Consider the following 15,560-nt stretch of genomic DNA (forward strand, 5'->3'; position numbering starts at 1 on the left):
ACAAATGGAAGATCATATCGATGTTACCAACCCTCCTTTCCTTCAACATAATAAACAATCAGTTAAAGTCAAAATTGTTTTTCTATCCATATTGGTGAACTTATTAATTTTCCAAACAAAGTAAATTTTCATTCTAATCTCCCTAATGTTCTTGTTTATAAGCTTCCTTTACTTTCCACATCTTACCCTTTCACCAGACCCTACACTACACAATCGAAAGTGACCTATCTCTGGTTGGTGAAGCATCGAATCATTTCAAATCTTCCACAAAGATCAAACACATTGTTCAATCTTAACCACAAATTCACCTACAATTCGTGCAAGCTATAAAATTGAAAATTTTGAAAGGAAAAAAATTATGGATAAACAATTTCTGGCCTTACTTCTTTCATTTCATGTCCGAAAATATCATGAAGCCGGCTCAAAAAATCAAGGACCACATGACATCAATCATAGCTTAAATAGGAAATAAATATTGAGATACTAATGAGGTATATTGTCCATTATATTATATTATCAGTATACTGTTTTAGGGCCAAAATAATCAATCTATCATTATCATAAGTTGAGTTTTATTTAATCTCAATATATCTCATTCATGTGGCCCTTCTAATGACATCAAAGATAAGATGATTGTAATTTTTTCAGGTACATGACTCCACCAAAGGGTGAAGACTGAAGAAAACACAATCATCAAGATTCTACAAAATTAGTAAATTATTTTATCATAATGTAATGCTACTAAATTTTCCATCAATCATCTTTAGGAGTTAGAATCCTATGGATGATGATATTCCAAAGGGGTTATGTGGTTGGAGTTGGAAAGAGAACAAATTGTTTGAGCTAGCTTTGGCTTTAGTTGATGAGAGGCATCCAGAAAGGTGGGAGATGGTTGCTGCTATGGTTGGAGGAGAAAAGAGTGCCGGTGAAGTTGAAGAGCATTATGTGATATTGTTGGAGGATTTGGAACTTATTGAATCTGGAAAATTTGATCATAAGTTGGGTGAAGATCATCATAGAGGTGTTCTTGTTGATCTTACTGAATCCTTGTGCTTGTCTGATAATATTGATTGATATAATATAATACAATAAATACAACCATGTAAGTCCCTTCTTTTAATGTGTATTCTCTCATTCATGGCTTTGGCTCTGTTGAATTAAGAGGCCATACAGCATATCATTACTCTGATTTATAGCTTGCTGGTGTTATGTTCTGGATTTTTTTATGCTCTTATTCATTAATCATGGCTTTAAATTGTGGTTGCGGTTGCGCAATTTTGAAATTGATTTTTGATAAAAAATATTTAAGAAACTGTGTTAGTTTTAATCACACCGCAATTAGTGTTTGACGCGATTGTGGAAATTATTGCATCAACAATACCGCCATTGCAATTGCAGTTGTGAAGTACAATTTAAAATTTAATTATAATCACCTTTTTAATTCAGTATTTTTATCATATAGTATAAGTTACAAATTTTATTTAAAATAATATATTTCTTATTCCGTTATTTTGTCAGAATTTCTGTGTTTTATATTCCAATGGAGTATGATAAATTGACTTAGCCAACGTTTAGTCTTGCTTAGCTTTGATAGCAAAAGCTTAGTTTTGGAGCTTCAGGATTTTGAAGTAACTTGCATTAAGATGTAATATTTGGTGTTCAAAAGCGGATCCAAACACACACTTTAGCATAAAAATAGGTATGTACTATGCAGTACAAGAAGTTACAGAATAAGCCTACTATAAGCCTATTATAAAAATGTAGAGGCATTTGAAACTAGAATGAATGAAATGATAATTGACATATGTGTTGCATCGCGATCAGCCCCGTGAGTCCTATCCATACTTTTGCTCAGTGTTTAATTATCCTCTACAACCGTAATTGCATCTGCAATATAGAATTTTTAGAAGTCTCTGCAACCGCGTCACAATTGAAATTGCTTCTGCATCAAGTAATTTTCCACATTTGACTGCAAAATAAAGGTCTGAAATCACGATTTAGAATCATTTGTTCCATGATTATATGGGATTTATAGCTTTCTAAAGAATTAAAAATAGGATAAGATCGTATCAGTATTCGATCATAAAAAAGAATAATAGAAAAGGAAATGGACTACGGAAAAATGTCAACAGAGCCAGGGAAGAGGCAGTGCATGAGTGGAGCCACAACAATTATCTAATCTGTTGATAGTTTCATCCATGCTCAGCCTGTTCCCTGCCTCTAACTATTAATCCAAGCCCCCAACCTTCTCTATATCTAAATTACATTACCTTACCTCTCTTCCTTAAGCAGCTTCTCTTACTCATGTAAAAATCGCTGAGTTTGCGTTTTCATTGAAACTTTGGTTTGTTAAATTATATATATAATGGATTCCTTGTGATTCTATATGTAATCGTATAAAGGGGAATGTTTGTACTTTGCAAGCTTGCAGTACATGCATGTAGTAGTACTATGAAATTTGAGGTGTACTACTTTTTCTATTATTATGGTACTACTGCCGTTGGTTATTTCCAAGACTGGATTCTATGAGACCTCAAGTGTACTACTATTTTAAACCTAGTACTACATCATCAATAATTCTTCTATTAAATACACCTAATGCTTCCTATATTTTATTAATTCAATTTTAATCCATCTATTATTTATTTGAGAATTTTTTCTAAAATAATCCACTTTTTCTCTAATATCCCAAAAGACCCCTTTTTGCCCCATATATATTTCAAAATTATCATACTTTCAAACATGTTTTATTTAAAAAAAGCCCACCAATCCAATTGGCGACCCATTACAATGCACAACGCCAATTAAATTTGCATTCACACCCTTTTTTTTTTTCTTGTTTACATATTATTAATATGGGTAATATAAAATTTTTTTATTGAAAATTGAGTAATATTTTTATTAAAAATATATAATTAATGTTTTCATTGGTTTCTTTCAAGACAAACTTTCTATTATTGTGTTTGCTTTACCCTATTAATACTTCTATTATTTAAAATATTTAAAATAATACTTACTAAATAATTTTTAATAAATTAATTATTTAAAATGGTTGTATTGGAATCAATTGGAAATTGTTGTTAGATTGTTTGTTGGTTTGGGTCCTGGTTGCAAATATGAGTATTGATTACATGGGTTGGTGTATGGTGATTATTGCATCTTGATGTGTGGTAACACTTATTGATCTTTTTTAAAAACACCACGTTATTCATTGATTTTTTGCAAAGTCTTGAAAAATCCGATAGTTTAAAATCACAAGTTTTTTTATTTAAAAAACCTCGTGTATTTATCAGATTTATAGAGGATCTGTAAAAATTCGGTAGTTTAATTTTAAGGGTTGAGATTTTTCTGACTGTTTTGTACAATTGTGATTGCACCGACAATTGTGTATGGTCCATAATGAATCCAAACTTGAATAAATAGGGATCATGTGTTATTAATAATAACATCTTAAAATGTCTCATAATGCGTTTATGGCATGTGTGAACTTCAACAGGGTGAACATCCTGTTGATTTTGGGCTCACGTAGGGCACCAAATGTCTCGCTTTCTGAGATCCAAATTGAATAATATGTTGCCCGACACCGGGAACAAAAATGTGAGTAAAATCGAGTTTCTTGCACCATGGATTAATACTGATGGAATGGTGAAATACGACCGTATTGAATTGAAAAGTGACGAGGATTTGAAGATTATGTGGTGAACATATCACCATAGGCTAACAAATGGGCCGATCGAGATTGTTACGATAATTTCTAGATCTTTCAACGACATAATCAAGATGTTAAAGCGTTCAGAATTATCTAGTAGTGTTTAGGTTTTGTTATTTATTATTGTTTTCTTAAGTTATGTAAACGTCTGTCTTAAGTTATGTTGATCGTCATGTGTTATGCTATTCGTCAAATGTTAAGTTATGTTCATCATGCAATAATGGAAGTGACAAAATATTATCTAATAAACTATATGGTGCAAATGTGTGAATAATAATACACATAATATACAAATGTACAAATGATACAAAAATAAGAATAATATCTACATAGGTCCCCAATGGGATAAGTGTGCTGCAAGTGATGCCAAAGTATAAACCTCACCATCTGAGTTTACCAAATCCATTAGGTTATCCATAATGATTTATATCATCTACAACCGCTGCTGGTCATCTAAAACATATGGAGGCAGTGAAGGCGGTGACACATCATCAGAAGGTCCCCCAACATGAGAAGGTGTATCATTATCTCCATTCTCAAAAGGTGGGGTAAAGCGAGAATGTGATACAGTAAAGTACCACTTCAAGTACCCATCCACACACTGCATAGGGACTTGAATCTCCAATGCATGATCTTTAATGGCACGGATAGAGCTGATAATGTTACCAACAAACCATCTATCAATTCCCTCATATGAAATAGTAGGGATTGGTCTTGGGATGTCATATACATACACAAACTGGTGCATAAACTTCTCAGGTAAGTGTCTATCCACTAAGGTATCTCATCGCGGATAACTAGAAAAACGTGAAGTGTCATTGAACCCCTGACAGTTAGTGCAACACACCTCCATGCCCAACTGACATGGGCATGTCTATTAAACAGTCACATGTGCTTTGCATCAGTATATGCATGAGACTTATCCGCTAAGATAGTACATCCTACAAGATGTAGCATGTATACCCTAGAAGCTTCCTCATGCATAGGTTGATGCACTAGATCGACATATCTATCTTGGAGCCAAGATAAGCAAAAGTGAGCTCTCCTGTTAACCCTAAGCTCCTCTATCACCACTCCTCAGTAACAAGTGTTGTATAGCAGTAATACATGCTAATTGCTGACTAATGAGAAGAGCAGTGAAGAAACTACCTGTCAGGTGAAGATGGAACAAAAAGGAGACATCATCCAAGGAAATTGACATATCACTAAACAGAAGGTGGAAGGAAGATTTATCTTGGTGTCATCCCTCAACAAAGGTTGTCAATAACTGACCGTTAAGCATCGTCAACAAACATTATACCAATGAAAGAAGACCACAATCTTTGACAATTATCCAGACCTCCCATGGCATCGGAGCATCTAAGAACTTCTTCATCTTCCCCCATGGGTGGCCACCTTCAACTAAATTGGGTCTTGTAACAAACAAAGTAAAAAAGCATCAACTATTTTCAACGTATCAATAATAAATAAAGTCATGTTCAACAGAACATACACATAACTCTCCTTGCCAAAATTTGAATGCCACATGATCGACATATCTAGTGAGCACAGAAGGTTCATTGGGCCCTTTAGGAAACCCTTCATCTGTGTGTACAAACAGCTCTATCGAAGTCGGAGCAGTAACCTCTTATCAACTGGAGAAGTAACCTCTATATCACTCGTAGCAAAAAGAGTAACCTCCATATCACCTGTATCAGACGCCTCAGTATTTGGCTGAGGAGTAACCTCTGTATTAGTCGGAGCATACGTCTTAGAATGATGGGGCACCTCTGTCTCGGCCACCATTTGCATGTCATCCTCAATTACTTCCAGAGCATCCTCAATAATTAGCTCATCATCAGGATATATAGTCCATCCATTATTATGTCTAGATCCTCTATGTCGGATACTGTGGGGTGCGCGAAACTTCTTGGTCGTCCTCCACCTCCTGTGAGAATCGGTCGGAAATACTTTTTCTACCCGGATATGCGAGTCGTCGATGTCATTTCCCCTCGCACGAGTCCTCTGTGCAGCACCTGCAACTCTGATATTCTGCCTAGAAGCAACTGTGTCGTTTGATCCTTTGGTTCTCACTGCAAATACAAAAAACAATGCAATTCAAACTACCAGATTTTTTTAAAAATCCTGAAACTTCAGGACTTTCTCGAGTTTTTTGAAATTTTCAGATAACCTAAGCAACATTTTTTCACTATAGGTTTTTTCAAAATCATTAGTATAATAGTTGCATTTTTACCAGTTTTTTCAAAAATACGTAGGAACATGCATTTTTACCAGTTTTTTTCAAAATATCTGGGAGAAACCATGCATTTTTATTAGTTTTTTCAAAATATTCAATAGAAGGAATGTATTTTAACTGAAAATTTTAGAATATCTAGTAAAAATACATGAGAAACGTGAGTTTTTACTGAACATTTCTAAAAAAAATGTGAGTTTTTACTGAACATTTCTAAAAAAATCGATAAAAATGCATATTTTTTCCAAAAAAAATATCGATAAAAATATAAAAATTCAATGAGATTGAATACTCACTAGTGATAAGTTCGATCGTTTAAATGAAAAATCCAGTATAAATTAGATTTTTTTTTTTAAAAAAAAAACTAAAAATGTTACAGTAGTATAGTGAAATAGATTTTTATATTTCACAAGTTAATATTTAGGGGAGTGTCGGGTTAAATTTGGGTTGACACCATATATTCTCCTTTTGTATTATAAGCTGTAAACATCTGCGCTTACTTCTAACCTAGTTAGGTGCCAGACACATGCCGCTCAAAAATTGTCCAAAAACCAAACAAGTATTATTTGCTGTCGTTGTACTAAAAGTCTCAAAACACTATCATGAATTGGTGACTCTATTTCTTTATTTGATGACAATTTTGCTTTTAGAAAACATGTATATGTACTACCCTGACCTAGCACCAATGGTTGGTGCATAACATGATAGGATTTCGTAAGCCAGTGGTATTATTGAGTTTGAATTTTACTGATAAAAAGTAACAAAATTTCATCAAAAGAAATAAAAAGTGAAAGAAAATTCTTTATCATACTTTATTCCTCAGGATCCTATGATCCAATTTCAATAATGAGCAATTCCTTTTGACAATGAACATAAAGAAGCCTTAACTTTGGGGACTATCTAATCCCAAAAGTTTACTTTACTTTCAATCCTATTTTCTTTCACACAACCTAACAAACATGTGTCACCAAACTATTTCTTGGTTCTGTTACAATAATATCAAAATCACTTATACTCCACTCTGCCACTTCATCTTTGTCACTCACAAATATTTCAGTACCAGTATCAATAGATGTCCATATTCTTTTCGCAGGAGAACTGCCCGGATCCTGCATAATAATTCGTATTTTTAGATTCACAGTGAGTTAGACAAAATCACATTATACCGTCATCGTATGAAGCATGAACACATATCAAAATTGACACGTTGAATGTAATTACAAGTGTCGGTGTCTGTGTCTGACGCGGACACAGACACAGACACGTCTTTTTTTTTTTTTTTGCCAAACTCAATACTAATAAAATGTATGTGATGTAATATGATGAGTCATGAGTTTCTAAAAATAGAGTGGTAATTAAATTATTGACCTGATAGAAGTAAAGTCTACTTGATAGGCCACCAACATCAAGTTCCCAAGTCCTTGCATCACCAACCCAACCATCGCCTTTTTTGATAGGATAACCATACTCACCCCAAATAGGATGAGGTAACAACTGAACAATCTCTTGTGCCTGAGGATTACTATAAGGATCACAAGTACTTACAGGCTGCTCTAAATGTTGAGCATTGCCTGGAGCACAGTAATAGTGATAAGCTGAATAAGGGAAATTGGCAGTGTCATTTCTGAATATCTTTTTGTTATCTGGTGTGATGTGAAATGGTGGACAGTTTCCTAAACCAGTAGGGCTACACCAAGCTGGAGTTTCTGGATTGATGATCATTTCACTGTATCTAGTGACATCAGTTACTACATCTCCATCACATGGTGCACCATTGTTCTTCCAACAACTTCCCATATCTAGAAGGTAGAATTGGCTCTTGGATCCTCCTCCCTTTTTGATATCTAAGGTTAATTTCACCTTGAAATTTGGTGACTCTAGAAGCTGAATTATAAAACCAAATTGTTAGTTTTGTCTAACCAAACCAGATACAATAAAAGAAATTAAAATGCTTGTAAATAAACAATCATTCTGTCTCATTAAACCAGCTCAGTTGGTAACTGTACAGAAACATTAGACTACAGAGGCGCGAGTTTCAACCTGCGACATCCCATTAGAATTTGAAAGAAAGGTTGGACTTACAGTTTTAATCATCCCCCTTGTGTCATAATGGTAACCTCCAGAGAATCCTCTAGTTGCATCAGCTCTTAGGTAAAGCATCAACCAAGGGTATTTCTTTGAAGTCTTCAGCTTATGTTTAAACAACCAGCTACCAACATTAACTTTCTTCTCCCAAACTACCTCATAATAAGAGAGCTTATTATCATCATTACCAAGTCCACTATTTCCACAACTAGAATCCAAATCATAAGTACCATTAAATCCTCCTCTGATTACACCATCTTTCACCTGTGTCCACTGATGACACAAGATGGGTTGGTTCATGCAACCTGTTCCAAAACAAGGAAACCTTCCTGGACTAAAAGGTGGCACCTTTTTACCATCTTTAGGACATAAACCTGACCTAGTGTCATAGTTTCCATTTTTCAACATTATCATCCAAAATTGCCATGGCCTTGGTGTGTCTTCAACTTCACATAAAGAACCTAAATAAATTTCCTTCTGAACAGCATAGAGGTCTATGTTGTTTATGTCTTCTGGTCTAAAACCAGGTAATGGATCCCCTACACCAAGTTTGTTATCTTTTTCTGTCACCTTATGAATAACAGAATCTGGCCATACAACAAAAAAATATCAAAAATGAAAATTTGAGGACTTATATGAAATTTAAGAGACTTTTATGTGATTAAGGTTACCTTGTGAGAGATCAAAACATTGTGCAGCTCTTGGGCTACCCATGTGAGGAGCTTCTTGACCAACTTCATTGCAAAAGTTCCAAGCTTCAAAGGCTACCCTTAGGCTATCTCTTTGCATTCCAGGGTCTCCTACAGCTGAGACATTGCTCTGAGACTGAGCTATGGACACAAGAAAGGCACTGAAAAGAAGTACATTGGTGAACACAAACAACATGGGAAGTTGTTTCTTCATTGCCTTGTTCTCCTCAAAGGCAAAGGAGCATGGTGGAGGGTCTGATTCTAATGTTAGGAGCACCTTCCAATGGCTTTTTCCCTATATTTATTCTACTTTTTGTTAAAAGAAATTGAATCAATTGTATTTTACTCAATGAGTTTGTAGTTTCATTTATTATTGATTATTATAGGAGTATTATTTTTATTGATAATAAAAGTTAGAACCGCGGATGAATCACTATCATAAGGTGAAGGATGTTTTGTTCCTTTCCCTTTAGTCCCCACCCCCCTTTTCCTTTTTGTTTGTTTTATTTATTGTGTAGAAAAGAAGTCTTTGTCAATGTTAACAAATTTTGAATGAGTATGACTCATAGACACAAATGAGGAGCATGAGGTGGTGTAAGATAAGTAAAAATTTTACACGCAAAGATTTTAATGTTTGGAACAAAGAATAATGAAAATCAATCAAATACTGTCAAACAATAAAAATAATACTAATAGGTAAGAACATAAAGAAATTGTTTATCCAATTGATCTATGTCCGAAAGAAAACAACTCTTTGATTCACTGTATTTTAAAATTTGTTATAAGAGATTACAATATCAGTTAGAAGAAAATAGTTTTTGAAATTCTCAAAACCTACCTTTATTTTATACCGCTTCAACTCTCAATATTTATATTTCTATACTTCTATGCTTATATATAAAGAGCGCTGGCCTATTTTTTTCTCCAAAATACCTTTTATTTTCATTTTAATTACATTTAAATAAAAACGCAGTATAATTAAAAAAATGGTGTGGTTGTAACTTCCATTCTCTATAAGTTAGAACTTCATGGCAGTTTTATACCTTCTATATAAAATTAACTACACACACAGCAGTTTCATACCTTCTTCATTAATATATAAAACCATCACATTTTTAGTGTACTACCATAAATTAATCAAATTAATGCAGTTTTTATTACCCAGTTTCTAACAATTTGTGACCAAAAAAAATAAGGGAAAGTGATTGATAGTTAACACAAAAGGAACAAAGGGGAGAAGAAAAGTAATAACAGAGTGAAATAAGAAAGCCAAAGCTTTTTTTATCAAATACTCGGTAAAGTTTGAATTCATTCTTCAATTGGTTAACATTGACATAGTTACAAATATATGCTAATAATATGCATCAACTTTTAAGCATTGACTCAAACTTACAATAAATCGTACAGTTGATTCTGTAACTTCAATTATATAAAACAGCAGCAAGAGAAATATTTAAAAGATAGACATTAAATTGAATAGTCCATATCTGATATCTCATAGATATGTTTACATCTACCCGTGAATTCATATGAATCTAGATGAGTTAACGAAGTTCAATTGAATCCAGATGAGTTAATTTTAAAACTACATATTTAAATAAAATTATTTTTCCAATTCAAATAACTAATTTTAAAATCAATTTCCCGTCAAATATCAGTTTTAAATCATTCTTATTATATCATATTTACAATTTTTACAAACCTACAATATATGACAACTCCCCGTCAAATTTCAATTATAAATGAATATATACGCTCTGTGGTAACTTAAAATTTTAGTTCTAAATGAATATTTTTTATTTGTTTTTTGTCTAGAAAAATTTTGTTTAACTCTATAAAATTTTAAAATTTTAAATTATTTAATATTTCATTGAAAAATTTTAAACAAAAAATATAATAGAATTTTAAAAAAGTGTAACTAACAATAATTTTAAATTTATATAAAATTTAATATGTTTGATAATAATATATACTAATAATAATAATAATAATAATAATAATAATAAATTAAATTAATTGTTTATAATAATTTCTTAGAGATATTTTAAAAAATAAACATATTCTCACTCTTAAAATTATACTTAAATATTTTTTTATATTTTATTTTGGGTATAAACATAGAGTAAATTGCTTACAAAATTGAGAAAAAAATTATATAAAATGCAAAGAATTACTAAATTGTGTGAATTTACTATAAGTGATACTAATTTAAATAATATAGACATTTAATCATTTGTTAAAAAATATAGATATTCAATAACTGCATCCACCGTAAAAAAAATTAAAACAATTTAATTGCGGGCGATTTTGTCGGGTTATTATATTCATTTTAATTTAAATGTTTCACCTAAATTTAAATAGACGCATAATATATAATAAAATTTCAAAAATAAGTTTCTGTCACACTTAGTGGCTTTAATAGTATCAACTACCAATAAATTTAACTAACTTAATTTTTATGGAAGATAATAAATTAAAATAAAATTAATCAATACAAATTAAATACTAAATCAAATAAATTGACATTATAAAAAATAACATACATTCATCAAATTTGTATCAATGACTCTTCATTTAGGATTTCATCAATCTGAAAAAAATTATAAACAAATAAAAGTTAAATGGTATTAAATGATATAAATTGAACATTAAAGTAATACTCATCTTAATATTTCTTTTACGTTATTAATCAAAATTTGGCATAAACAAACATTACATTAGAAACACATATATCTTAAAGGGCAATGCTAACGAGTGCCCCAGGGGCACTGGTTAAGAGTTTAAAATAGTATATTTTGTTTATTAAATACTTGTATTAAATATACTGAAAATTAAAATAATTAACTTTTTTAAGAAATAAAAGGTATGTTTTTCTTGAAAATATTTGTATTCAATGCATTGGAAGTTTAAATTATTGATTCATTTAAAGAATATTTTCTATATTTGGAATGCTTAACCAGTGCCCCTGGGGCACTCGTTAGCATGACCCTATCTTAAATCATAATAAATGTATAAATAAATAAATTTAAATAGGGGTTTAATGAGATAAATTGCACATGAAAGTAACACTCATTTTAATATTTTTTTCTAAGGGTTATGCACTTATGCTAACGAGTGCCCCAGGGGCACTCTTTAAGCATTCCATATAAAGAAAATATACCCTAAACAAATTATTTATTTCAATATCCAATACATTGAATACAACCAATTTTAATAAAACAAACTTGTTATTATTTAAAAAAGTCAATTATTTCCATTTTTAAAACAATAAATATAAGTATTGCTTACCTTTTTAAACTCTTAACAAGTTTCCTGGGACACTCGTTAGCATTACCCTTTTTCTAATATTCAAAATTTAGGTTAAAAGTATGTACTTTCAATAATAATTGTGTAAATTAGAGGGAAAACATACATTGATGTTTTAAATTTATGAAAATTATGGGTATTAGGACCTCCAAAAATAAATGTTTAAATTGAATACCACACAAACATACTTGTTCAAGAGGAAGAGTTACCGCAAAAAAATGAGAATCAATGAAAACTTCATGTCTTCCCACACGCAAGGCTTCTTTATTTATGAAAATAATAAAGATTGATAATAATTAAAATAATCAAAATATAAACCTTTTAAAAATTTAAGATAAAAGGAAAACTTTATATAAAAAAAAAAATCAAATTTTAAGGATAGTGGTTATGTGTTGGCAGTATAAATAATCATGGAGATGTTGGAGTTGCTTTAAACTACGACACCATATGACAATGTCTAAGTTATTTAGTTTAATGTTCTACTTAATTGTGTCTCAAATTTGTTGTTTTGTTTTAGTGTTGCAATGTAGTTGGTGGGTAGTTTTATATATCACGGGTTTGTCGTTTTTAATTATGCTGAGCTATTTTCCTTCATAATGAAGTTATGTGTGTTTCAAAATATCCTATGCGTGTTTCACTTTATACTGCTATTGAAATTATTTAGTATTCAAGTTTATCATATTTCGAATTGAACAATATTTAAAAAAGTTTTGATAGGTTTTGGTGTTATAAATTGACATTGTTTATACCCGAGTTACATTTCGATTAGTTCCAAAACTCTAAACCAAGTAAGTGAACAAACCAACGTTTTTGTCAAAAAACTTAGAAAACTCTGAATAGATTTCATCCTTTCAATTGAACTTTGTTACAATAGTAATGAAAATTGATGTTTTCCACTTAACTTTGATCAACTGAGTTAATGTAAAAATTATTATAAAAAAATATTATAGTGTCTCAATTTTGATAAGTGAGATAGATAATAGATGACAGCGGCTACCATATACTAATTAGACCTGGAATAATTAACAATGATAAGATATTGTTCAATTCAATAAATGGAAGTGTTATTTTGATTATCAAATTAGACGTGGAATAATTTTAAAAAAAAACCTTATTAGATAAAAAATGATCATTTACAAGTTAATTAATTAAAAGAAAGAAGAATTAATGCAGCAGATGAAAGAAAGAGATGCAGCAGATGAAGGTACTATTAGGCATATTTATTTGCTCACTTGTAGTTGTATTTGAAGACAACTGTTATTAAAATGCTTTTTTGGTTGGTACCATAATGCTTAAGTCGGTATTTAAGTTGTAGTTGTACCATATTTGCTCACTTGAAGTTTTCAAGGCAAGAATACTTGAAGAAAAGGGAGGAAAAGAAATTAGAAAAATTGAGGTATGATTCTAAGTTTTGTTTGATAAAGAAACTAAGTTTTGATTTTAGTTTATATGAGACTTCGTTAGCTAATATGTTGCAAACTTTCAGATACATTTAAATTGGATGAAATTAACTGGTAGTAGGAATGATATATTAAAAGAAAGACATAAAACTCACACAATTATGCGAAAGCTTGTTTGCAAGAACATGTTTCTCTGGTATCTTAACAACGAAATTAACAGGAAACAATGCAACTGTTTTATAACAGAAAATCAACTTAAACTTATCATAATAAAATAAAATGTTTCCATGATAAACTTTAGCTTAACTAAACAGCAGTAAGTTGTCCATCTTTATATCAAATTTTCTGATTTGATTGGTTTTGTTATCTTTGTTGAGGAAAGTTGAACACTTTCAACATCTTGTACTACGTCGGTTATTGTTCTCTCCGACGGTGTTAGCCCCGAATTTGCAACAGAAGAGTCATAATCTACATATGCGGACAATGGTTTCTGCAATATTTTAAGAAACATTGATTAATGATTATATGCAGCAAGCAGTGTTGTACTTAATGTAATCATAAACAAAAGTATATACTTACAGAAAAACTCCTCAAATCCTCTTGCAAGCAAGGTTCCGAAACGCCAAGCTTCAATGCTACCTGTCAATACATAATTGAATCAAAAAAACTATTTATTATACCAAATTTGATTCAGCAGCATAATTATATTAGGATTCAAACAAAACATACCTCTTTAGATTTAAAATTGTCCCATATTTTCTTACGCGTTTCTTCATCGTCTTTGAAACCAATAACTGAGAGTCTTCAAAACTTTGGCTGAAAAATAGCTCTAATAGTCAATTCCTTTTTCAATAAAGCATCAAGTGCAAATTGAATTCCCAAGATAGTCTTCACCGGCCTAAATGAATTCATCCAAATGAAATATAAAATTAATCTATGAACTTGATTAGTAGTTGACGGGAGATGAACAATACCTCTATCAATTCCATCTTCAATTGCAAAGTAGAATTTCCGACTAACTTCACACAGTCGTTGTCCCAAAAGATGAATCAGGCCTTGAATTTTCCATCAATTCCCAAAATCTCAAGCTTGTATCTACAGGAATTAAAGTAAGTTATAAGATTCTTACATAGTTAACAATAATGGAGTAGATTACTCAAAAAGTTATAGAACACAATGTTTAACTAATACTCCCTCCGTTTTTTATTATAAGTCGTTTTAGACTTTTTACACAGATTAAGAAAAATAATAATTGTTGTATGAAAATGAGAAATTATGAAGATTTTTACAAAATTATCCTTCATTAATGACATGTGGAAGATAAATTTATATAATTGAAAGGAGAGAGAATAATAAATATTTAAGGATATAATAGGAAAAATAGCATTAATTATTCATTGGAATTGTAAAACGACTAATATTTAAATACAATTTTTTCCCAAAATGGCTTATAATAAAAAACGGAGGAAGTACCTCAGTACTGTTTGATTCGTTATACTCTCAGGGTCAAAACATGGAATGAAGAATCAGGAAGCTGGAGATGTAACCTGTTGGAGAATGAAGATTGAGGGAGTGGAGAGTGAGGATTGAGGGAGTGGAAGAGAAAGAGAATCCTATTTCCTATTTAAATAAATAATATGATAGTGAAAGAGGGTGTGAAGATCAAAAGAGTCTATTCTAATTCATATGAGATGCATGAATCATGTAGTGTAGTGGAGCAATAAGTGTTGATTTTTCAAATTCTGCATCTATTTTCAATAAGTGGAGCAATAAATTAATTTGTTTTACTATTCCAAATCCTAAGAGAAGTCATGAATCGTGTATATAGTGGACTAATAAGTGTTTTTTCCGAATTCTGCATTAAATAATAAAACAAATCCATTTGACTTTTAATTTTTTTCATAATTAAATAAAAAAATATTGTATCAAAATGTAATTGGATGACACATCAGCAAAATTAATTGTCAAATGATTGTGGTAACATCATAGTATTGATTAGTCATTTTTACCCTTAGAATAAAAAAAGTTATAATAATTTATCAAAATATTAGACTTGGAATGTAGTTTATTTTTAATAGATTGATAATAGATAGATAGATATTCTTTGTATGCTTTCAAATAGTTTGTCAAACAGTTGT

General features: G+C 31.0%; 2 protein-coding genes and 1 long non-coding RNA gene across 4 annotated transcripts; 1 reads left to right on the plus strand and 2 right to left on the minus strand.

Annotated features, from left to right (window-relative positions):
• The first annotated feature begins 514 nt into the window (after nt 1-514).
• On the plus strand, nt 515-1,186 carry LOC131640371 (protein RADIALIS-like 3). The gene has a single exon (XM_058910773.1). It carries the CDS (start codon nt 781-783, stop codon nt 1,072-1,074), a length of 294 nt encoding a protein of 97 aa, XP_058766756.1. The 5' UTR covers nt 515-780; the 3' UTR covers nt 1,075-1,186.
• A 481-nt stretch (nt 1,187-1,667) lies between these two features.
• LOC131640372 (uncharacterized) lies at nt 1,668-2,494 on the minus strand. 2 transcript variants are annotated; one of them, XR_009295234.1, is made up of 2 exons: nt 2,276-2,494; nt 1,668-1,984 (listed from the first exon to the last, which is right to left on the minus strand). It is a non-coding gene; the product is annotated as an uncharacterized LOC131640372 (long non-coding RNA). The 2 variants fall into 2 exon arrangements; XR_009295235.1 differs by having other exon boundaries at nt 2,271-2,494.
• A 4,236-nt stretch (nt 2,495-6,730) lies between these two features.
• On the minus strand, nt 6,731-9,069 carry LOC131640377 (uncharacterized). Its single transcript, XM_058910779.1, has 4 exons — nt 8,699-9,069; nt 8,025-8,614; nt 7,311-7,826; nt 6,731-7,051 (listed from the first exon to the last, which is right to left on the minus strand). Exons 1-4 carry the CDS (start codon nt 8,928-8,930, stop codon nt 6,893-6,895), a joined length of 1,497 nt encoding a protein of 498 aa, XP_058766762.1. The 5' UTR covers nt 8,931-9,069; the 3' UTR covers nt 6,731-6,892.
• Nucleotides 9,070-15,560: the final 6,491 nt, after the last annotated feature.

Source organism: Vicia villosa, unplaced genomic scaffold (assembly GCF_029867415.1).
Source record: "Vicia villosa cultivar HV-30 ecotype Madison, WI unplaced genomic scaffold, Vvil1.0 ctg.003080F_1_1, whole genome shotgun sequence".
NCBI lineage: Eukaryota > Viridiplantae > Streptophyta > Magnoliopsida > Fabales > Fabaceae > Vicia > Vicia villosa.

What these genes read in the sequence shown, in the direction of transcription:
- LOC131640371 (XM_058910773.1), top strand. Translation starts at nt 781, where the DNA reads ATGGATGATGATATTCCAAAGGGGTTATGTGGTTGGAGTTGGAAAGAG.
- LOC131640377 (XM_058910779.1), bottom strand. Translation starts at nt 8,930, where the DNA reads ATGAAGAAACAACTTCCCATGTTGTTTGTGTTCACCAATGTACTTCTT. An exon ending in CAAGGGGGATGATTAAAACT is followed by an intron (nt 7,827 to 8,024) that starts GTAAGTCCAACC and finishes TTTATAATTCAG; the next exon opens with CTTCTAGAGTCACCAAATTT. An exon ending in GTAGACTTTACTTCTATCAG is followed by an intron (nt 7,052 to 7,310) that starts GTCAATAATTTA and finishes ATTATTATGCAG; the next exon opens with GATCCGGGCAGTTCTCCTGC.